The sequence below is a fragment of the Solea solea genome, chromosome 6, assembly GCF_958295425.1.
Source record: "Solea solea chromosome 6, fSolSol10.1, whole genome shotgun sequence".
NCBI lineage: Eukaryota > Metazoa > Chordata > Actinopteri > Pleuronectiformes > Soleidae > Solea > Solea solea.
The window spans coordinates 2,011,109-2,034,104 of NC_081139.1; the positions used below are offsets into that span (position 1 = coordinate 2,011,109).

The window sequence follows — 22,996 nt, forward strand, 5'->3', positions numbered from 1 at the left end:
AAGCATCTATTGCAACTCCATAGGCGTCTTATTTTTCCTCTTCCACCCAAATTTTTGCGTAAAACTCGTCCTGCAGCTTTGAGAAAAAACCCACATATCTGATATCAAAACGTGAGGTTTGATCGGGAGTGGTGCGCTATGTTGCTAAGCATTTCGATGAACCATGGTGACAAAGATTGCAAAGAAAATTGAAGAATTTCCACATACACACAAACTGGAAAAGTGTGTGTGGGAATGTTAATAGGAAATGAATGGAGAGCAAAGATCACAGGGAGATCTGTTGCCCCTGTTGTGCAAGAAAAATTGCTTGTAGATCAAAGGCAAAAACCAATCTCTGCTGTCCACAAGCAAAAATTACATCATCATAAAAAGACATGACAACATAGTTAAAGGTGTGCAAAGGATAGCAAGATACCAAGAACCTCTGGAGATTATTATTAGAAGATTCCTACACCAAGGCTGACGCCTACTTTTAACTGTACATTTAATATATTACCAAATGTCATACATGTATATTGTAACCGACTGTGATGATTTCTCACATGCAACTTTATTCCGTCACATTTTACAGTACTCTTACATTGCACTGACACACTCAAACCCAGAGAAAGACACGTCACATATAGAATAGCAGAGCTAGGAATTGAACCCACAACCTTCCAGTTGAAGGAGAACTCACTCTACCACTGATGTAATCTCTTTTAGGTACTTTATACAAGACTATATACTTATAGTCGGCCAATCAGAGGATCAGCGACCAGGAAATATTGCAAGAATCATCAAAACATGATCAGCAACGATCATCAGAATGAGATCATGTTTAGTAAGTGGATGGTTTAACATGTTTGATTTAATTAATATTGCTTTTCTAAGTACCTTTTAATTGGCTTTATAATAATTCTGCACATTTAATTGCAAAATTTTAATATATACAGTAAGTAACCGTGTGGGTGCGATTACAGGTCGGGCAAGTGTGGAGTGTGGCCACACACTTTTTTGACCTCTCGTTTTTTTGTAGAGCTGTTTGAACCAAGTACTGTCCTATTTTCAATATTTCATCGGATGTGTGGATTACAAAGAGGTAATGATTAGAACGTTAGAACTTCATTATTAATAATAATAATAATAATAATAATAAGGCTCTTACAAATACAATGGTCTTATTGTACTTTTACAACAATGTGTCACATTACCTGCAGCAGCTGATTTCATTTTTTTTGTTTGCTGTGTCATAAAATCAGAACCGCAATGATGTCCACCCACAATGTCCCTACAGCACTGATTCCACCAGTATCAGTGCTCATATTCATAATGCAATAAAAAGTGATTTTCATTACATGAAAGGAATTCTTGGAACAGTCTTATCTTTTGAATGACATTCTTAGGATTTGTAAGGATTTTTATAAGGTTTTTCCTCACTATTCACACTAGATCCTGGTATTCCCAAAAATTCTCTGAATTTTTGTGAGCAGCTCCAGGGTTAGGAGGAGGAGAAGGATGGATGACTTTTAGATGGCAAAACCATTTTATTTTTGTCCATTGATTTGTACTGCTAAGAAAGCATCTATTGTAACTCCAACTCCACATTTCATTCTTATTTTTCCTCTTCCACCCAAATTTTTGCGCAAAACTCGTCCTGCAGCTGACGCCAACTTTTAACTGTACATTTTATATATTACCAAATGTCATACATGTACATTGTAACCGACTGTGATGATTTCTCACATGCAACTTTATTCTGTCACGTTTTACAGTACTCTTACATTCCACTGACACACTCAAACCCAGAGAAACTCCGGCCCTCCATGGCATACAGTGCTGGAAACGAGGTGACGGCGTTCATGGTCAGGATACTGCGACAGAGACGCGCCCTGACCAGAGAAGTTCAAGCAAAAACAGACTGCATCGAGAAGCTGACCAAGCAGGTGGCAGATCTGACTAAGAGAGTGTCCGAGCTGAAAGACCCGACTCAAAACACGTCTCCACGGGGTGACAGCCCGTGTAGTGATCACACTTGACTTCAACACAAACTCTACTTTTGTTTTGTTCATCTTGTTAAAAGACACGTCACATATAGAATAGCAGAGCTAGGAATTGAACCCACAACCTTCCAGTTGAAGGAGAACTCACTCTACCACTGATGTAATCTCTTTCAGGTACTTTATACAAGACTATATACTTATAGTGGGCCGATGAGAGGATCAGTGACCAGGAAATATTGCAAGAATCATCAAAACATGATCAGCAACGATCATCAGCCTGGAGACGACTGAACACAAGACAGTGAAAATCAGCGATATGGAGATACTGCAGGTCGAACACACACACACACACATGAAGATGACCAAGAAACAAGGAAGGGAAAGAAGAAATAATGACTGTAGAATGAGATCATGTTTAGTAAGTGGATGGTTTAACATGTTTGATTTAATTAATATTGCTTTTCTAAGTACCTTTTAATTGGCTTTATAATAATTTTGCACATTTAATTGCCTTTTAATATATACAGTAAGTAACCGTGTGGGTGCGATTACAGGTCGGGCAAGTGTGGAGTGTGGCCACACACTTTTTTGACCTCTCTCTCTCTCTCGTTTTTTTTGTAGAGCTGTTTGAACCAAGTACTGTCCTATTTTCAATATTTCATCGGATGTGTGGATTACAAAGAGGTAATGATTAGAACGTTAGAACTTCATTATTAATAATAAGGCACTTACAAATACAATGGTCTTATTGTACTTTTACATAACAATGTGTCACATTACCTGCAGCAGCTGATTTATTCATTTGCAATAAAACGTAATTTTCATTGAATGAAAGAAATTCTTGGAACAGTCTTATCTTTTGAATGACATTCTTAGGATTTGTAAGGATTTTTATAAGGTTTTTCACTCACTATTCACACTAGATCCTGGTATTCACGAAGCTTCTCTGAATTTTTGTGAGCAGCTCCAGGGTTAGGAGGAGGAGAAGGATGGATGACTTTTAGATGGCAAAATCATTTTGTTTTTGTCCATTGATTTGTACTGCTAAGAAAGCATCTATTGCAACTCCATAGGCGTCTTATTTTTCCTCTTCCATCCAAATTTTTGCGCAAAACTCGTCCTGCAGCTTTGAGAAAAACCCACATATCTGATGTCAAAACGTGAGGTTTGATCGGGAGTGGTGCGCTATGTTGCTAAGCATTTCGATGAACCATGGTGACAAAAATTGCAAAAAAATTGAAGAATTTCCACATACACACAAACTAAATCAAAGTTGTGATACCTTTTACAATTTTTAAACAATCGCAGTTGAAGTTTAGTACTTTTTTTGGACTTTTTCAGATTTTAGAATGAGTGTGTATTGTGCCACGAGTGGGGATGTCACTCATACTCTAGCTGAGGTCCAAGAAAATAATCACAAACATTTCTATACAAACTCTTCTGCTCACATTTATTTTACATACAAACGTTGCTATGGTTTTTGTCTAAACGTATGTGTTTTTTGACTTTGATATTTTGACATGGAAGATAGTTGTTGGCTGCTTTAAACACAGACACAGTCTTTCTGTTGTTGAGGACGCAAAAAGGCATAATGCATTCCCTTGACCCTTACCCTAACCTTGCAGATTAAAACAAGTCTTAACTCCTAAGATTAAAGATTAAAGCCCTTTAAAGATGTGACAACCTGTCACAATGATGGCTGTAAGGACATTCTGGGAAAGCACTATTCTCATTTACATAAGAAGCTTGTGCACTAAATGGTACTGGTTTACTGGTGAAGTGGCCAACGTAAACTTGATTCCAAAGCCACCCAAAGTGGTCAGCTGTGGGCAGGTTCCTACAGATATTTTCATATCTACCTATCCCTCTTATCTATCATAGCTATCAAAGGTATCAAGGGTCCATGGTACCTTTATCTAATAACCTTTTATAACATCAAAGGTCCACAAAGCCACATTCCTTTCCTTTAACGGCTCAAGGCCAACAGTTAATTACGCCAACTTTAACTGTTCACATATTACTCTGTAACAAGTAAACCTGCATTAATCATTTAAACTAACTCTAAACTAAATAAACTTAATACTGGCTCCCACTGTACAACTGGGTAATCATTTAATCACTGGTTAATCACAATTAATTGGATAGATGGATGGATGGATGGATGGATGGATGGATGGATAGATAGATAGATAGATAGATAGATAGATAGATAGATACTGGGTGTGCTGGGTTATTTCAATATAATATGCTATAATATAATAGGTATCCAAAAAGAGCAGTGCTGTTTCATCCATTTTAAATGTTAAAAGCTCTGCCTATGGAACCAAAGCGGTCAGCTGATTCAGTCTTAATGAAGCAGGGAAGTGGTTTGAATGTCATCAGTCACATGGTTTTTCCCGGCACAGTGCTTCAGAAAAATACCTTTATCGAGTTTGAAGTGTGGTTCGGAGCCTGAGTATCAGAGGTAACATTACTAGTTGACATATGACATGAGTGCATTGTTCCACTCACCTGATGAAAGGACAGAGAGTTAGGATAACTTGAGTATTCAGAGACATTTATCAATCAACAATCCTGCCTACTGCAGCTTTAAAAGAGAAGCCGTTTGTGTACCACTCGATGTTCCTACATTTCCCAGGTTGCTGTGCGTCACAGCGGACCCCGCCCTTTCCACCCCCCACCCCCACCCCCTCTCTAACTTTTGTCTGGTTGACTTTCGGTTGTGCAGTGATTTGATTGCTTGGTCTCAAAGCGATGTAATGTGGCTCGGACACGCCTCGCACTGCGCCTCCACCACCGCCGACTGTGCTTCTCATCTTCGTCCGCCTCAAAACACTTCAAATACTCGGCGTTGTTGAACGCAGTGTTGCCGTGGCTCTGCCGGAGGTGGACTGGACGGTGTCCGCGGGCGTCGGTGTCGGAAGCTCTTGTCGCACGGAGCCTCGTCGGGAAACACCCAGCGCTGTCAACGCCGGGGCCCTTTTGTGTTTTTGTCTTAATGGCAGTGGAAGTGTGTCTCGGACTGTCGGCGTGAGAGAGGCGATGCATGCCGTGCCAGGCCAAGGCGAGGAAGAGCAGGAGATGTCGTCGGGCTAGCCGCGCTAACGTTTTGTGGACCGCAGATTAGTTAGCACCTTAGTCCGCCTCAAAAACCACTGTGTGTGTGTGTGTGTGTTTGTGTTTGAACGCACATGTCCGCTCAGTTTGCGGTGAGGCGATGTTTACAAGACACAACCGCAGGACCGAGATGCTGAAGAAGCGGTGACTTTTGTTCACCGATTAAAAGAAAAGAAACGACAAATTGTTGAGCTAGCTACAAGTGCACCACCACAACGGACGCCAGATGCCGAGCGATTCGTCGCCGACGCGAGAGGCTGTAGAGTCGGTTGTCTGTCCACAGCCAACACACTAACATTCGTGATATGTTAACATAAACCACTGGTGTGTAAACAGACAATGGCGACAACACAATAAGCACACAAAGAGGTTAAAGAAGTTGTTGTTGAGCCTCTTAACCGCGTCGTTCTGCGTGTAGCACCCACTTCTGAACCAAGTACATCACAACATGGAGGGACATGCACCACCACCACAACCCCAGAAAACCACTCCTTTATCCCGGGAGCTGACGAGGATCTTTAACAGCTACAACAAGCACTCCATCCAGCTGAAGAAGAACCTGAAGGAGACCAACGCATTCTTCCGGGAAATCAGACAGAATTACAGCAACGCTTGTGCTTCAACCATGAGCTCGGATTCAGCTTCTCTGGAGGCAGGTAGGTGTGATCATCTCAACACATGCAGCAGCAGCAGCATCCGAGTGAGGTGTGAGCACCAGACATGGGATTATCCTGGTTATCCTGACCAAAATAATCGCGATTCACGATATTATTGCGATTATAGTCTCTAAAATACTATATGAAATGTATTTTTTTATTCTGATTTTACAGTCTTAAAAGTAAATAGACATGCCCCCCCGTTTATACACATAGTTCAGTGATGTAAAAGGTTACATTACATTAGCAGCAATGTAAGTAAGTTTATACAAACCTTAGTTTATTGTCACTCTTTTTACTAAAGTCCCAGAACTCAAACAATGTTATTAACTTTCTATACAAACTGTTCAAATTTAGACCAGTGTCTGCATATGTGTTTACTTTTTTTTGGTAATCTTCAGGATCTAGTGGAACCAAACAAAAGTTAATATTATGAGAAACATGATAAAATGTGTAAAAGTTGACCACACAGAGACACCTGATAAACAAAACTTATGTGGCCAATTTTGTTTTTTTTTAAATATTTTAATGTACATTTAAAAACAAGATGACTGTCTGTGTTTTGTGGGTGGAGCTTTGACCAGAGGGTCACCTTGAATGACTGGGAAGATGAAGGCTCCCTTTCACCCTCGTGCCTCTACAAAATAAATCACCCTGACTGTATGTTGGTGAGCTAGACCTCGTTTTGAAGTCACGCATGATAAATATGAGCAATTTTCTTCCTTCACACTAATTCCAATAGAAACTCCCCACCACAATCAACTTACTGTGAGTGCTTTTACGTGATAACATTGTACATTGTTCGACATCTCGTGCGTGCTGCACCCAAAATGTCCCTATCACGGTCAACGGTGTCAAATCACATTTACGTCTTTACGGAAGTTTTTGAATCCTGGATCATGTTACTAACACTTTTTTCCACTGCAAAGTGATTTTTTTCCAGCAACGTGCAGAAAAATGCATTAATTAGGGTTTGGGAAAACTAAAGAGATTAAGCCCCCTTTCAAAAGCATGAGCAGACTAAGTGCACCAAATATGCTGAGATTTCTGCACTCACTAACTGGCTGAGGGCATGGGATGTCAGGCACTCATTCTTGTCTTTACCGAACAGTGGTCTGTGTGTGTGTCAGTCACTGGTTAGACGTATATAACATGTAGTATTTTAGACATGAGTAGGTTTGAGGCTGACCTAATCGGGGCCCATATTTTTGTCCAGCCCTTTTCTTTAAGGGTCCAGGTGTCCTAACATTTCACGAGAGACTTGACCATTTTTTCACCATATGTTATGAAACATTGATCCTACACACAGCCTTGGTTTTGTGCTGATATAATCTCATGAGTCACATCTATACGAGTGATGGTGTCAAAATCATTTTCCCCATTACTCAATGAACAATGTAAAGCTGAATGTTTGTTTGTTTTGGTCCCATTAGAAAAAATGGGTAAAGCCAAATGCCTGTGGTCACCTGATTACTAGATTCATATTAGAAATCTCTCAGTTATGTTGTACAACATGATGACAATATGTGGGTTGGGTCTGATCAGTAGTTTTTGTCAGGATTATTATGCACAGGTCTACACTGGCTGTATGTTTTAATACAGGTCATGCGGTCAAATGCTCATCGAAAAACAATAGGCTTAAATCTAGAGGTGAGAACTAGTTGAGGAATGCTTGATCAGAGTTACAGTATAACCTGGTGTACATCAGAGAGAAGGGCACTGTTATATAAATATAAAGTAGGCCATTGCTCCTCTTGCCTCGGTCTTGTTTTGTTACTGTTTTTAGACTATGACTCAGCGTCACTGAGGATTATGTCTGACTGAATTGGTTCTTCTGTGTTTGATACCCATTAGCCAAGGGTTATCATTTTAATATCTCTACTGTGTATTTTGAGAATGTTATTTAGTATCCTATTACTGCTGACTAACAATTCCACGTGGGTTAACAGCCTTGTTTACGGTTTACTGATTACACCTGACATAAGCATGTTCTGCTCTCATTTGTATAATTGCTTGTCATTGTCTCTGCTCCACCAGGTCAACTGAGCTGCATCTCCTTCCCAAGCCACGAGGAAGAGTTCCTACGCAACACGGTGGGTGCCACCCCATACATTGTCATACTGGGCCAGGACTGCGCCGCCCGCTACCAGCTGCTCAACTGCCTTCTGGGCGAGAGGCTGCTGCCTCTCGGCCCCGAGGCTGGCGAGGCTTGCGAAGGAGTCCAGGGGACTGTCTGCAAGAGGCGGAAATTGTGTTTCACCCACGGGAGACAGACCAGGCTCAGTTTGGCTCTGCCCGGCCAGTATGAACTGGTGCACCAGTTGGCAGCTCACTGTGGCCTCTGGGACACGGTGCCCAAAGAGGACCTGGAGATCCATGAAGAATGTGAGGACCCAGCACATCGGTTGGCAGAGCTGGAGATCACCCTGCATCACCCACTGTTACAGGTAGGCCTTGGACTGTCTGAGCTGGATAATATAAACATGTTTCAAATGGGTAAGAAGCTTGTATTAAATATGGGTTATTACAATTTCTTTCTGCAGGAAAACTTTAAAAGTATATAAAAAATTGGTTGTCAGTATCAGCATTTTTTGTGTTTGTTTTCACACACTCAAAATAAGCAGATTAATTCATTTAAAAACTTTAGTGAATTCACATTGTAAAATGTTTCTTAAGCTTCTTTCTATTACAACATTCAATCTGACTTGATGTGGTTTTTGGAGTTTTGTTTTGGAAAATGGGATCTTATTTTGTTTTTGTGTTCTGGACAAGAAAATGATAAATAAGGTCACGTTTTCTCGTTTTGTGGCGGGGATTTCCTCCCACAGCTCTCAACATACAGAAAGATGGATCCCATTATTGTCTGTGGTGTGTATAAGCCTTTGCATTCACACATGGATTAACTCACAAACCAATTACTACACAGAGCTTATTATTTCATGTGTTGTCAGTGTTTCAATTCAACTGATTTATGCTACTGTTGAGGGGAAATACATTCTTTTTTGGTCACTTTTCTTCTGTTCAGATTGCACTGTAAGTGCTGCTTAAAGAAGACTCATGCTGCATGGAAAAAAGGAAAAGTAGTTGGGACAGAATTGTTGAGTCATGCTAGTCTTTACGCAGTGCGACCCTGAAAATCTCAAGGCAGTGAATTGATTGAGCACGGCGTAAGGATTGCAGTCATTCTTTATCATGTGTCACACGTGGAAATTAAGTCTTAAATCTGTTTGACTGAGGCCCCTCTTTGTGAGCATCACACGGGCACAGCAAGTAGGCCTTGCTGGGCCTCGGGGCTGCCCATCCACCCAGCCCTCTTACATAATAGCACTGGTCTGGTGCAATTCACATGACTGGGAACATGTTTAAAATCTCAGACCGTTTTCTGTGATGAAGTTGCTGTGGTAACATCTGAATACTGGGACAGTGGATGTTATTGTGTGCTGCACATTAGTGCAGTGGCTAGCATTGTTGCCTCACGACAAGGAGGTCACCGTTTTTGGATTCCAGTTGGAAATGGTCCATTCTGTGTGGTGTTTGCATGTCCTCCCCGTGTGTGGGGGTTCTCTCCAGGTACTCGGACTTCCTCCCACAGTCATGCAAATTGAGTATTTGGTTAACACTCTCGGTTGACCATGGATGTGAGTGCAGGACTGAATGTCTGTATCCGCCTTTCACCCTGTGTCGACTGGGTTTGGCTGGTTATTTTAATTAGTTTGTGCAATGTCGCTACTCTCGGTATCAGACTGTTTTGCTAAGTTCAAAAATATTATTTCAATTTAAACCAGGGGTGTCATACTCAATAACAGAGGGGGCCGAAATTAGCAACTGTGTGTCCAAGTCTAGGGCCAGGTCAGGTCAAATAACAAAAAACGTCTGAACTAATAATTTGCCATTGTCCGTTTCCATCTGTCCCGCCTGATTTCCTCCGCTGTATTTCAGTATTTCAGTCCTGGGTCACGTGGATCTTAGCCAATAATTTGCTGTACTAATTTTTACTAGATGTATAAAGCTAAAAGAGAGGAAGCCAAATACAAATGAGGGGCTGAGCCCCCTTATAACCCCTCTCTGTGTTTTTAAAATCCACCTTTTAATTTGTTTATTTATTTGACTGGCGAGGTAACTTGATAAGTGTGGTACTAATCAGTGAGTCAGCAGAAAAAAAAAGCTAGAAAGACATAACATTATTATTATTATTATTATTATTATTATTATATTCTTATTATTATTGATTTAAAAGGTTAACACCAGTGCAGATTTTTTCGTGGTATGCGTCTGCTAGAGCTGCAGCTAACGATTATTTTCCTAACCGATTAATCTGTCGAATATTATCTCGATTAATTGGGTAATTGTTTGTCCATAAAATATCAGGCAACTGTTTGTCAAACCTGGAAATGATGACGTTCTCGAATGTCTAGTTTTTGTCCTCAAACCAAAATATTTACTTTTAATGATTTCTTTGTTATTTGGAGCAAAGAAACCAGGAAATATTCAAGTTTAAGAAGCGGAAACAATCAGACATCTTGTTTTAATCATGGAATAAAAGCTTCAAACTGATAAATCGATTATCAAAATAGTTGACGATTGATTTAGTAATAGATTAATCGAGTAATTGTTTCAGCTCTAGCGTCTGCACAGAGCATAGAAGAATAACGGATAGAATGTTCCCGATACTACAGTGCGATGTCTCTGCCATGGCAGATCATAGGTCTCTAATGGTCATTTTGTCCACCCCTGCTGTAGAGTCTCCTCTCAGTAAATCATTGGATACTTGGAAAAAAACACACTCAGTGGAAAAGGAAGTCATTATCAGTGATGGAAGTAAAGATAATTGTTTTTAAAGTCCTGTTAATTTTCATGTGTGGCTGAAATGTTTTTCAATGACCTTTAGTCTCCTAAACAAGAACCACAGAGATTTAATTGCAGAGTTAGTAGATTAGAAATAATACACACTTCAATAGTAGATGGAGGATGATCTTCTATTTGATATATTATATATTAATACTAGACTAAAGCTGCCATCTTCTGGCTTTTTCCTACTGAATGAATAAAGGATTAACATGTGTAGATGGGAGTCAATGATGGCCCAGAATCTCTCTGCTCACTGTGATATTCACACACTCCTGCCACAATCACAGCAGCCTGCGTTAGAGGCCAGCCCAGAAGAACCAACGTGCTAATTAGGTTCTCCTCATCCCGGAGTTTACTCGCACACAAAGAAACACGAGGACGTTAGGGCCACTGACCTATCATCATCATCATCATCATCATCTTCACCACCTTTCTGAAATTCTTAAGGTTTTCCACGAAGGTCCGCTTGTTAGCAAAGTGCTGTGATGGTATAGTACTAAAAAATAATTTGTTTTATTTATGTAGCTTTGATGCCAAATTACACAATGTTTCACAAAGGGATAGAAATAATAATATGAAAATGAAAAAAATATCATCCACAAGTTAGTAAATACTTGATAAAGTGTCATGTTGTGTAAAGCAACAATTATTTTCATAATCGTTTCATCAGTTAGTTGTTGGATACATAAAATTGGTGTTTCCCAAACTGTGAAATTATGATCTTCTCAAAATGTCCACAAATCAAAAATGATTCTGTTGTTATATGGTAAAGTAAGAAACCAGAATATAGTCACATTTTTATTTAAAAAAAGGCTGAATGATTAACCATTATCAAAGTAGTTGGTGATTAATTTAGTAAATCGTGGTAGTAAATCGATTAATCGACTATTTGTTGCAGCCGTAAAAGATCAAGAAGCCAATGAAAGCATCAGTTGCTGTTATTATGGTTGGATTTCTTTTACCAGTGTAGAGCTGAAACAATCTCTAACTTGATGAGTCAATTATTAATTGATTACTAAATGAATCGTCAACTATTTTGATAATCGATTAATCGGTTTGAAGCTTTTTTCTCGATTAAAACAAGATTTCTGATTGTTTTGGCTTCTTAAATGTGAACTTATTCTTTGTTTCTTTGCTCCAGATAACAAAGAAATCATTAGAAGTCAATAATTTTGGTTTGTAGCTCTAGACCAATAATAATTATTGTACATCACAAAAATCTTGCTGTGAAGAATCAATGGCCTGTGTTAGTCCTTAGATATATTCTTTACAGTTAATCTTAATGTTTTAGGCCTCTGAGAGGAATTGCTGTGGAAAACACAATAAGACCTATTAGCTGCTGCACTATAAATATGTCAGGAGAACAAAAATAAGCTGTATTCCTGAAATGGATGTTTGTCTGTGACTGTGTTACGTTGTATAGACGTGTGTCAGGTGGTCAGAGCAGCGCTAGGCCATACTGTTTCTTTTAAAGCCATAAGAAAACATGTACTTCAAAGTATCCAACAGGCGTTTTCTCTAAGGCGGTGGTTGTGGTTGTTGTTGTTGTTGTTGTTGTTGTTGTTGTTAAAAATGGGTTACCGCAGCAGGACAGTCTAAGCTTGTATCAATTTTGATGGTGGTGAGCAAATGTTTGCAGGCTATCCATGTTCCAAAGACACTGTTCAGATGGGATCCGCTCTTGTTTCTTGGAGACAGGACTGACTGTCTCCTTTGTGTGGCCGTTGGTCATTTCTGCCTCACTTCTCTGGCTCTGACTCTTTTTTTCCTCTCTCGCTCTCTCTCTCTTTCTCTCTCTCTCTCTCTCTCTCTCTCGCTCTCTTTCTCTCTCTCTGTCTGTCTCTCTGTCACGGTCTCACTCTCAGGCTATTTTTGTTTCATATTATTTATCGTGGGTTCAGCCGAGCTTTTTCACTTTTGTCATTTCTCTTCCCCGTCGCAGACGTTCCCAGGACTACCACAAATATTTATGTTTCTTTTTGGGTTCAGAAATGGAGGGAGCATGAGATGAGTTTTTGTGCATGTGTTGTGTTTTGCAATTGCAGAATTGCTTTGGGAACTGTGCTCTGTTTGCATGAACACTTTATATAGCTTCAACATTCTCATTTATGCCATTAAGACGTTAAAGTGCTAGTTATGCTTGTTGAAGTGTAGTTGTATGAGCTTCTCTGTCTGTCTGTCTGTCTGTCTGTCTTTTGCATTCTGTGAGCTCCCTGTGCAGGTTTACTCTCACTTTGGTATCTTCAGACACAAAGACACACCATCTCTCTCTCTCAGGTCACTGTTTGTTGCTCACAATTTGAGATCCACGTCCTCTTGGGAGAAATCTCTGACTCTTCCTCTGTCTTCAACAGCTAAAATACTAACTTTGTCTTTTCTGCTCTGTAGCATCACCTCAACCTTTCGGTTTATTCTATAGCTCAGTGTTGTATCAGGAAAAAGAAAAGGTGAAAGGTGCTATTAAATTACTGGAAGCTGAGAGCAACTGCAGAGGCAGGTGATAATTCTCTCTGGGCCTCACAGCAAAAATGACACAGCCATCCTACTCACTATTGTAAAAAATTTAATCTGGATTATAGGTGCTTTAAATTCTACATACCATACATTATATTTGATTCAAAATGCAAATAAATCCACGTCTACGTGGTTTGATTTGAGTGAATAATCTGGATGACTCGGCTCTTTTATTTTACCACGTTTCCTAACATGTAATTCTATGAATCTGCAGGAAGCAAAGGTCATGGTGGTTCCTTGTCCAAGTGTCCAGCCCATAGAGGAGGCTCTGGAAGACTGCACTCGCAGTGTGATCCCCATCATCCTCTACGCCATCAACCAGGACTGCCTGAGCACAGAGCAGGTGGCTGAACTCTGGAAGGTCAAAGAGCTGCTCTCCTTCCCCATCTGTTTTGTTCGTATACCCAGCACATTACCGGCAGCCGCACAAGACTCTGGCCGCCATACGGACAAGGAGAAGGAGAAGGAGAAGGAAAAGGAGAGGGAGAAGAGTGCCCTCCATAAGCAGCTGCTATCACTAGGTTTTCTCAGTAGCCCGGCAGGGAAGTGTTCCTGTGGCGCCCCCTCACAGGTTTCCGCTCCAGGTGCCAAGCCCCAGAGCACGCTGGGCGAGGCTTTTGAAAGACTACATCGGTTACTGGCACCGTTCACTCGCCAAGTGCTTCAAAACCAGCAGGTGGAGGCTGCCACGCTGCTTAACGGGCTACACTGTCGCTGTTTGGATCTTTTCATTAACCAGGTCAGAGAGTGAAGCCTCCCAGCACCGTTCATTTGTGTACTGTGATTGTTCCACTGCAACAGTATATACTTCTGTGACTGTGTTAAATACTGTTTAAAAAAAAAAGAAGAAGAAAGAGAGTCTCCAACAGATCTTTGTGCTTTTTGCTTCACTTTGCCTGCAGGCCTTTGACATGCAGAGGGATCTGCAGATAACACCCCGCCGGCTGGAGTACACCCGTGAGAAAGAGGCTGAACTGTTCACCTCGCTCATGGCAATCGCTAACCGCAAACAGGAGGAAATGAAGGAGATGATCGTGGAGACACTCGGCAGCATGAAAGAGCAGTTGCTGGAAGACGCAGCCAACCTGGAGTTTACAGGTTATTGTTTTGCTCCACTTTTAACAAACGTGCAGAGAAACTCAAGTCCTGCTGTGTTACCTGCCTCTTCTCTCTGGTTTCCTCCTCCACAATAATAATAATTTGACAGTGAAGTATGTTTAAGCTCAGGAGATCACTACTCTTTGTTTTCTGCAGACGTCATCGTAACAACTAACGGAGAGCCCGTCACGTCAAAGGAGATCAAATCGTGCATCCACCAGATCCAGGAGCTGATCGTGGTTCGTCTGAACCAGGCTGTGGCAAATAAGCTCATCAGCTCCGTGGACTACCTGAGGGAGAGCTTCGTGGGAACTCTGGAGCGATGCCTCAACAGTCTCGAGAAGTCCACCATCGACTCCTACGTCCACAATATCACGTCCAATCACCTTAAACAGGTGGGCACGAGAACCTTACCTTTGTTTTTAGTGTGCAGATGCTTCAGTTCAAACAGAAAGAGCGGCTTTTTGTAATCACTGTTTCAAGCTTGCAGTTTTATCACATACACGACATTCACGGGATATTTGTCTCTCCTGTGTCACAGTTATTAAATGCTGCCTATCACGTGGAAGTCACCTTTCACTCGGGGTCGTCTGTCACGCGCTTCGTCTGGGAGCAAATCAAACAGGTACTTCATGTCCGAAATGTTGGTTTGGTGAAGGAATTTTCTTTTTTCAATCATGTAACTCTGTGTTTTGCTCTTAGATAATCCACAGGATAACGTTTGTGAACCCTCCCGCCGTCACTCCGGAGTGGAAGCGGAAAGTGGCCCAGGACGCCATAGAGAGTCTCAGTGCTGCCAAACTGGCCCGAAGCATCTGCTCCCAGTTCAGAACCCGTCTCAACAGCTCTCATGAGGCCTTTGCAGCATCACTGCGCCAGGTTTACTTGCTCTCTCTTCTTTTGTTTTTTGTTTTTTTTAAATGCAGCTTCACTGCCGTGGATGTGAGACGACCCTCAGAGTCAATATGGTTCAGTGAGGACTGAGCCCGACTTATTCTTTTAACAGATAAAATAGTTTTCACTATTATCGATGTTGAAATCTCTTTGATGCTGATTCCTGGTCAATTCTAAAGTAAAATTCTTCAGTTAAGTTTTCACATACCTTCATTTATTAAACCAGCACCAGCCTGATCACTGATAGGCAAACGGCGTGCTGGTATCAAAGTTATCAATATATGGTGTTGAATGACAACACATTTTGTTGATATCTAGAGCTGAAACGATTAATCGATTGATCAATTATTAATCGATTACTAAATTAATCGACAACTATTTTGATAATCTATAATCGGTTTGAAGTTTTTTTCATGATTAAAACAAGATTTCCGATTGTTTAAGCTTCTTAAATGTGAGTATTTTCTTCATTTCTTTGTTCTGAATAACAACAAAATCATTAGAAGTGAATCATTTTGGTTTGTGGACAAAACAAGACATCAACATTTTTTAAGGTTTTCTGATATTTTATGGACCAAACGATTAATCGAGAAAATAATCGACAGATTAATTGATTATGAAAATAATCGTTAGTTGCAGCTCTAATGATTGAAGTGTGACACCCAGCCGAAAGTTCAGTAAAAAACCACAAGCACGGTCCTATAATTGTGTATCTGTTGTTTATTGGATGCGTCTTCACTCTCTTATTGTCCTTCCAACAGGACTGAGTTTAAAATCACTCACTCATTTCATCAGATCTCCATCCCATATCAAAAATCAGAAAAGGTGGTGCAAATGAACGTGCTCATACTGCCAGAGGATAGTGTGTGGTTACCATGGAGATGACTGAAACCTCCCACCATAGCATATGCTGAAAATATTGCCCAGTCATAAGTTTTGTCAAACGTTGGATACAAAACATTTCGGAGTTTGTTATTATGGTATGGTCTGTCTAATATTTAGCATGTTTACTGTTTTGGTCACATTTGGTAATTATTCAGTCATTTTAGGGGATTAATAATCTTCTATAATTACTGTACAGTTGTGTTAATAAGAAGTGTTGAGTTTGTACGCTGGCAGACTATTGTGGAGCAAAGTGGACTCACAAATGAGTCTAGTTTGACAATGAATTAATAGAAAAGTCGTGCACTTAGTGAGGACATTATCATATTTTACCCCCCAGTAAAAATCTAGTTGAGCACATTTATGCTGTCACCAGCCAGAGAGGCATAAGAAAACTTTGACTCATGACTCACGGAGGGTTTTAGATTTGGACGGTCAAATGTCAGGGTCACAGGGCCTCACATACGATGTCTTTGCCCTCCTGAACTCCTCAAGTCAACAAGCGTATGTTTTACTGGGAGAAAAAAAGTTGACTAATACTGTGTGAGTCAGCAGAGGCGTTCAATCACTGGCTGGTTATTCTAGTTTTAGTAATGTCAGAAAATAGCAGATTAAATCTGTGCCGCTCGCAGACTCGCGGCCGACTATAGCCGTTCTTTGAATGTAAACCAGAAGGCGTGACTTGCGCTGGCTTACAGTGAACCTCATGACAGCATGATAATCTGCATAAACGCCGGCTGATTAGCATCGGTTGCTGTAGCATAGACGTGTGTGTTCTTATATAACACGCCACAGCCGAGGAATGTTGACGCTGTGGAGAAGCTGGAGATTCTTTGGTTCTGGTTTGAATGAGCGTGAAATTGATTTCTTGTAACTGACCGGTGACACATTTACAGTTAGAGTTTTATAATGTGCTCCAGTGTGATCTCTTCAAGCACCATGTATTATTTATTTAGATTTTTCATGAGGTGCAATGAGACATTATGAGACTTTTGTTATTTTGTCCTCCATGTTCTGTTCATGTGTGGTTGTTTTGAAGATGTGATGTGATGTAAAAACCTTTTAACGTTTAACGGGACACGTTCCGGTCTCTGTCCCGCTCATGGCTCCTTTTATTCCTCTTCACTTTGAATTGCAAATAACTGCGACTTCCTCCTGCCTCACAAATCAGATTCATTTAAATTGCTCTGATGATCGTCATCACATGACAGTGTGTGGATCACATCGCTCTTTTCCTGCTCATAAAATTCTAAACTTTTTAATGCAGTTAAACAAAAATACACTGATGAACCATGACGGAAGGAATGAGCACGGGTTGTTTGTTTTCGGTTCGTTTGTTCGTAGCATCTGATGTGCACAAATCTTTGAAGTTAATTTAGTTGTATATCTGAGTGCAATGCAATGACATAATCTTATTTTATAACGTTTTGTGGCATTTATGATCATACAGGAACATTAAACCAGAGTCATTTGTCATCACATGACGCCCTTAATTACTGAAGTGATGTTAAAAGTGTCAAAGACAAACTTACAAGCTGGTTATTGTTTGTAATTAAAGACAAAAGATAGAAAGATATTGTTTGGCTGGGACTGCTGGGTGTTTTATAAGATATTTTATTAACAGAGAGAGAGATCATGCTTTAAATTGTCTTTGACAGGTTAATTGTTGTTTAATTCTGATGTGGCAGAATTAAACAACACAATCAACAAATTCTATCTTTCACAAACATGTGTATGATTTGTGTGCAGGGCAGCATTTGTAGACTGTATGTGTGGCCCTGACTGTGCTCTGTGCTTGTCACATTGTTGTGTCAACACTTGTCTTTTGTATGAAGCAGGCAACTCTCGTCGTTTATGTGTTAAATATCTGCTCCGACATGTTATCATATGACTTGAAATGGGAATGAAACAGACCATCGTCTCGCAGCAGCAGCAGCAGCAGCAGCAGCAGCAGCAGCAGCAGCAGCAGCAGCAGCAGCAGCAGCAGCAGCAGCAGCAGCAGCAGCAGCAGCAGCTCTTAAAGCTGACGATAAGACACTCTGTGCTTGCAGCTGGAGGAAGGTCACACGGGGCGTCTGGAGAGAACCGAGGACCTGTGGCTGCGCGTGAGGAAGGACCACGCCCCTCGACTGGCCCGCCTCTCTCTGGAGAGCCGCTCCCTACGGGATGTTCTGCTCAACGGTGAGTCACCACCGTTGAGAACACATGTGAACACATGCAGAGGCAAAGCCAGTCTGTAAACTGTCGCTTCTTTTTAAACTTGGAAGACAATATTTCCCAATATTTCTTTTTTTTTTTGATATTCCCAAAATAATCTGCTGTGTGTCTGAACAATGCAATAGCTTTGATTTCTTCACTGAGTTTTACTCAATGTACAAGACAACACAGAGGTTTAGAGTTGTTTTTTGTACTAAATGCACCTTTCTTCTTCTCACAGGCAAACCTAAGCTCGGGCGGGAGTTGGGTCGCGGTCAGTATGGAGTTGTGTACTTGTGCGACAGCTGGGGAGGACGCTACCCGTGTGCGTTAAAGTCCGTCATACCGCCCGACGACAAACACTGGAACGACCTGGCACTGGAGTTTCACTACACACGGTGAGTTAATAAGAGAGAGGCGCCACACACACACGCACACACACACACACACACAAACAACCGCAAAACCACACCAAACCGCTGCAGCTCGGTGCGCTTGCGTCTTGTCAATAAGTTCAAACTCCACCCAGTTAATATAAATAGTGGTGAGTGTCGAAGCCCCGAGGCCGCGCTCTGCACACAGCGACGTGGCATTGTCTCATCACAGCTCATCTGCTCTCACGCTCATAGATGTGAGGAATGCAGAATGAGGCACAAACAAGACTTTCATTAATAATCTTTGATCATGTGATTAGGGAGGTACCGAGCCCCAGACATGACTCAGATTTGTGGATGAGTTGCAAAGATATTCTCAAAAGCCTGGCATTGCAAAGAATCATTATTATTATTATTATTATTATTATTATTAGCGAGAGGCATTTAAGAATATTAAGAGTCAGGTTACTTTACAGGTAGCAGCGTAACCCCGCCTCAAATCCTGTCGCCTTGGCATGACACTTGTCATATCTGAAGCTCCATAGTGATGCAACGATTTCATAATCGATTCATCTGTCAAATATTTCCACGTTTTAATCAAAATAACGACCATTAAATGTAAGAAAATGTTTAAAAACTGTTGTCTCGTTTTGTCCACAAACCAAAATGATTCACTTTGAATGATTCCTTTGCCACATGGAACATAATAGTTTCTTTTCCAGTATATTTCCAGTATATTTGTCATTGGATCATTATCTCTTTACATGCTTATACACTCAGTTAAATACAATCATTTTATATTTATACATACCCATGTTTTTATTTCTGAGTTCTTTGAGTGTCTGCTATAAAATGGCACTTGTATTGCTTCCTTTTTTGTTGTTATTTGTTGTTGTTTTCTCCTATTGTTGTTGTTGTTGATTTATCCTTTGAATGTGTATATTTCTTGGGGAGGTGCTTCTTATAAGCCCATGTAGGGTTTTTTAACCTCTCCTGCACTTACTATTCTTCTTTAATTTCTGTTTTTTGTAATTGTCGTTTTTTTTATGGTGCAAATAAATAAATACAAAAAAATACAAACATATTGACATTGACGAAGCTGAGGACATGTTCTTCTTCAGGTCTCTGCCCAAACACGAGCGGCTGGTGGACCTGCACGGCTCTGTGATCGACCACACGTACGGCGACGGCTCCAGCATCGCCGTGCTGCTCATCATGGAGCGGCTGCACAGAGATCTGTACACGGGCTTGAAGGTGACTTGTTTTGCCCAAACTCTAGAAAAGTATTTTTGTCTGTTTAACATTTTTTAACATTTATTGTGTGTCTGTGACAGGCTGGTTTATCGCTGAGGGACAGACTTCAGATTGCACTGGATGTGGTGGAAGGGATCCGCTTCCTGCACGGTCAGGGCCTCCTGCACAGAGACATTAAGCTAAAAAATGTTCTGGTGAGTTGTGATCAGAGAGTTCACACTGGACGTGACCTCTCGCTTCTTTTTGTCACACGTCTCGCAGCAAAACTATACATTGAAAATGTTTGTCTTCACAGTTTCTGTTGTCTCTAGAGCACGTCTTGTTCCTGTGTCAAAATAAAAGCACTTTTAGTTCCTTGATTCCGTCCTGGTATTGAGTTTAGTCCAGATTAGTATTTAAAAACACAGCAGATCAGCATCCAGTGTGAACAGAGTCAGGGATGATTGAGATAATGTTGTATAAAAACTGTACGACTGTAAGTCAGGGCGAGGCGAGGCAGGTTTGTTTGTACAGCACACACAGAACAAACAGAGCACAGGTAAAGGTGGAGATCACATGGCAGAAAAGACAATAGAAGCGTTAGAAAAACAACATTTCTGTTGGCACAGTATTTTTATTTACTTCATAAGCTATTCTTTTTGTCATTTAAAGCCCTTTGTTAAGGGAATGTGGATAAGATAAGAGAAGATAGTCCTTTATTTGTCCCACAGTGGAGAAATGTACATTGTTACAGCAGCAAAGACAGTAAAGATAATAAATAATAAACATGCATTACCAAAAACAGTACAATATATAAAGATATTAACACTAAGACTATAAAAAAAGTTAAAATGGAATGTAGACAGTTTGCAGAATATACACAGTATGGGCTCGATATTTACGTTATTAACAAAGATTGAAAATTCTATATTGAACTTGGATGAAAATGGAAGCTCAATAACCTACATTCAAAACAATCAAATTGAATATTTATTAACATATTGTCCAAAGGTTGATCCAAAAAAACAAGTTTATTGAACACAAATACAGTTTAAACACATTAAAAGAAGATAATAAAGATTATAAAAGCAATAAAAGAATAAAATGTAAAACAAGTTATACATGAACAAATAACCCTCTCTACTGAGGTAAAATAATATTTTCCATCAAATGAAAAGTAAAAAAATGAAACAGATTCCACAATAAACACTTTAAGAGACATGAAGTGTCACATGTCGTCTCAGCATCATTACAGTAAACAAATAATGTGCAGTGACACCGAAGCACGGTTTTATTTTTCTCCCTGAATGAACAAACTAATTCTACTTTCTTCATCTTTTAGTTGGACAAGCAGAATCGTGCAAAGATCACCGACCTTGGCTTCTGTAAACCAGAGGCCATGATGTCTGGTAGCATCGTGGGAACTCCCATCCACATGGCTCCAGAGCTGTTTACAGGTACGACTACTTCAGCCTGTTCATGTCACGTTGTTTCCTTCTTCACGTACGAGTTCAACGTTCTAATACACAAACTGTATCAGAACGTCTTCATGTCAAAGTTGAGTTTAATTGTGTTGCACCACGTTTCCTCCTCTCCTCACAGGGAAGTATGATAACTCCGTGGACGTCTATGCCTTTGGGATCCTCTTCTGGTATCTCTGCACTGGTTCAGTCAAACTCCCAGAAGCCTTTGAGAAATGCTCCAGCAAGGACCAGCTCTGGAACAACGTGAAAAAGGGTAAATGGGCACGAGTTGTCGAGTGTTTATTTTTAATAATGTATTCACAGCTTCACAAGTTCCGTCCAAAAAAACCTTGATCATTGCTCTCATTAGTTCTCCTCTGACTCACAAAAGAACCAAAGATCTCTTACAAGAACCTGGAGAGAAGGTGGATCTAATGGTGGTTCACAGCTGCGACTGCACGATATTACAGCTACAGTTAATTATACCAGGGCCATGCTTATAAAATATGGAATTAGATTTGTGTCAATATTTCCAAACAACATTTTATGAATTGAACCACAAACCTTGTCTCGGCGTGGTCTTCAGGTGCCAGACCGGAGCGGCTGTCCAGTTTCGACGAGGAGTGCTGGCAGCTCATGGAGGCCTGCTGGAACGGGGACCCCTCCCTGAGGCCGCTGCTCGGCATCGTGGAGCCCAGCCTGCAAAGCATCATGGTCCGGCTCTGCAACTGTGGCTCTGAACAGAAGAGCAGCAGCCTCGATGACTCAAACTGAGAAGAAGAAAAATCCATACAAACTAACACTCGTGTGCGACAGGGATTCTGATCGGAGAAGTATTTTTGTTGTATTTATGAAGCGCTGAACAGAGAACGTCTGTAGAACAAGCGACGGATGACAAACGTCCTCCTCGTTCACACGTGTAGGATTGACATTATTTATGAGGAGTTGGCACAGACCAGGGGTTTGCAAAGATATGTGTGTTTGTGTGTGTGTGTTTTATTGTTTGTGGTGCATTGTGTGTATTTGTATACCAGTCCTACACCAGGCTTTCGTCGTAGCTGCCGTGCTAATTGCTACATGGGTCGTCGAAGTTTGACTAGATGCAAATTGTTTTAAAAAAGACAAAAAAAGTGATCAATTCTCAGTGTTATGGAAACAAAAAAAAAAGTAGAAATATATATAAAAGATTAATTTTTAGATTGTATTTAAACAGAACATTTCTGCATCTACAAAAAATACATCTTTTTTTTAATAAAATGATCCGTTACAGCAAATTATTCAAGCCGTTGTTTGGTTATTACTGTGTCGCTGTCTCTGCTCACATCTGCTCACATCTGCTCACAGGAGGTGAACTTTGTTTTCATTTCAGAACCAGCTCAGGAAAAGTGATGCATGATGGGTATGTACTAATGTGAGGGCCTGGCCTGGAAGAGGCACTGTAGCATCAGCACCACCTAGTGGACATTAATGTCTCTCTCCTCTCATTGGTTTTAATATACAAGGAGGTTCCTACTGTGATTTGACATCAACACCTCAGGCCACGTCCACACGGAAACAATCTTTCTTTGCCGTTTTCTAGACGGCATCGTTTCAGTAAGTGTTTCCGTCTCTGTCTCCATTTGTGTTGTTATTATATCTGTAATGTGTAAAATGTCGTGTAACTTACAGTCCTGTCGTTATGTCACTGCAGCGTTTTCAGCCATCTTTTCTTTACGGGGGAACTGTTTGAAAACGGCAAA

The 22,996-nt window shown here is 40.6% G+C and overlaps 1 protein-coding gene across 1 annotated transcript; it reads left to right on the forward strand.

The window, feature by feature from the left end:
• The first annotated feature begins 4,665 nt into the window (after window positions 1–4,665).
• Window positions 4,666–22,534, forward strand: dstyk (dual serine/threonine and tyrosine protein kinase). Its single transcript, XM_058630932.1, has 14 exons — window positions 4,666–5,755; window positions 7,793–8,202; window positions 13,332–13,856; window positions 14,020–14,215; window positions 14,372–14,610; window positions 14,757–14,840; window positions 14,918–15,094; window positions 18,043–18,172; window positions 18,429–18,585; window positions 19,683–19,815; window positions 19,896–20,009; window positions 21,137–21,251; window positions 21,397–21,531; window positions 21,844–22,534. The coding sequence occupies exons 1-14, from the start codon at window positions 5,548–5,550 to the stop codon at window positions 22,029–22,031; spliced, it is 2,811 nt and encodes a 936-aa protein (XP_058486915.1). The 5' UTR covers window positions 4,666–5,547; the 3' UTR covers window positions 22,032–22,534.
• The last annotated feature ends 462 nt before the right edge of the window (window positions 22,535–22,996 follow it).

Bases quoted from the DNA above. Each gene is read 5' to 3' on its own strand.
- dstyk (XM_058630932.1), top strand. From the start codon at position 5,548: ATGGAGGGACATGCACCACCACCACAACCCCAGAAAACCACTCCTTTA. The intron at 14,216-14,371 runs GTTATTGTTTTG...TGTTTTCTGCAG, and splicing joins AGCCAACCTGGAGTTTACAG to ACGTCATCGTAACAACTAAC. The intron at 14,841-14,917 runs GTACTTCATGTC...TTTTGCTCTTAG, and splicing joins TCTGGGAGCAAATCAAACAG to ATAATCCACAGGATAACGTT.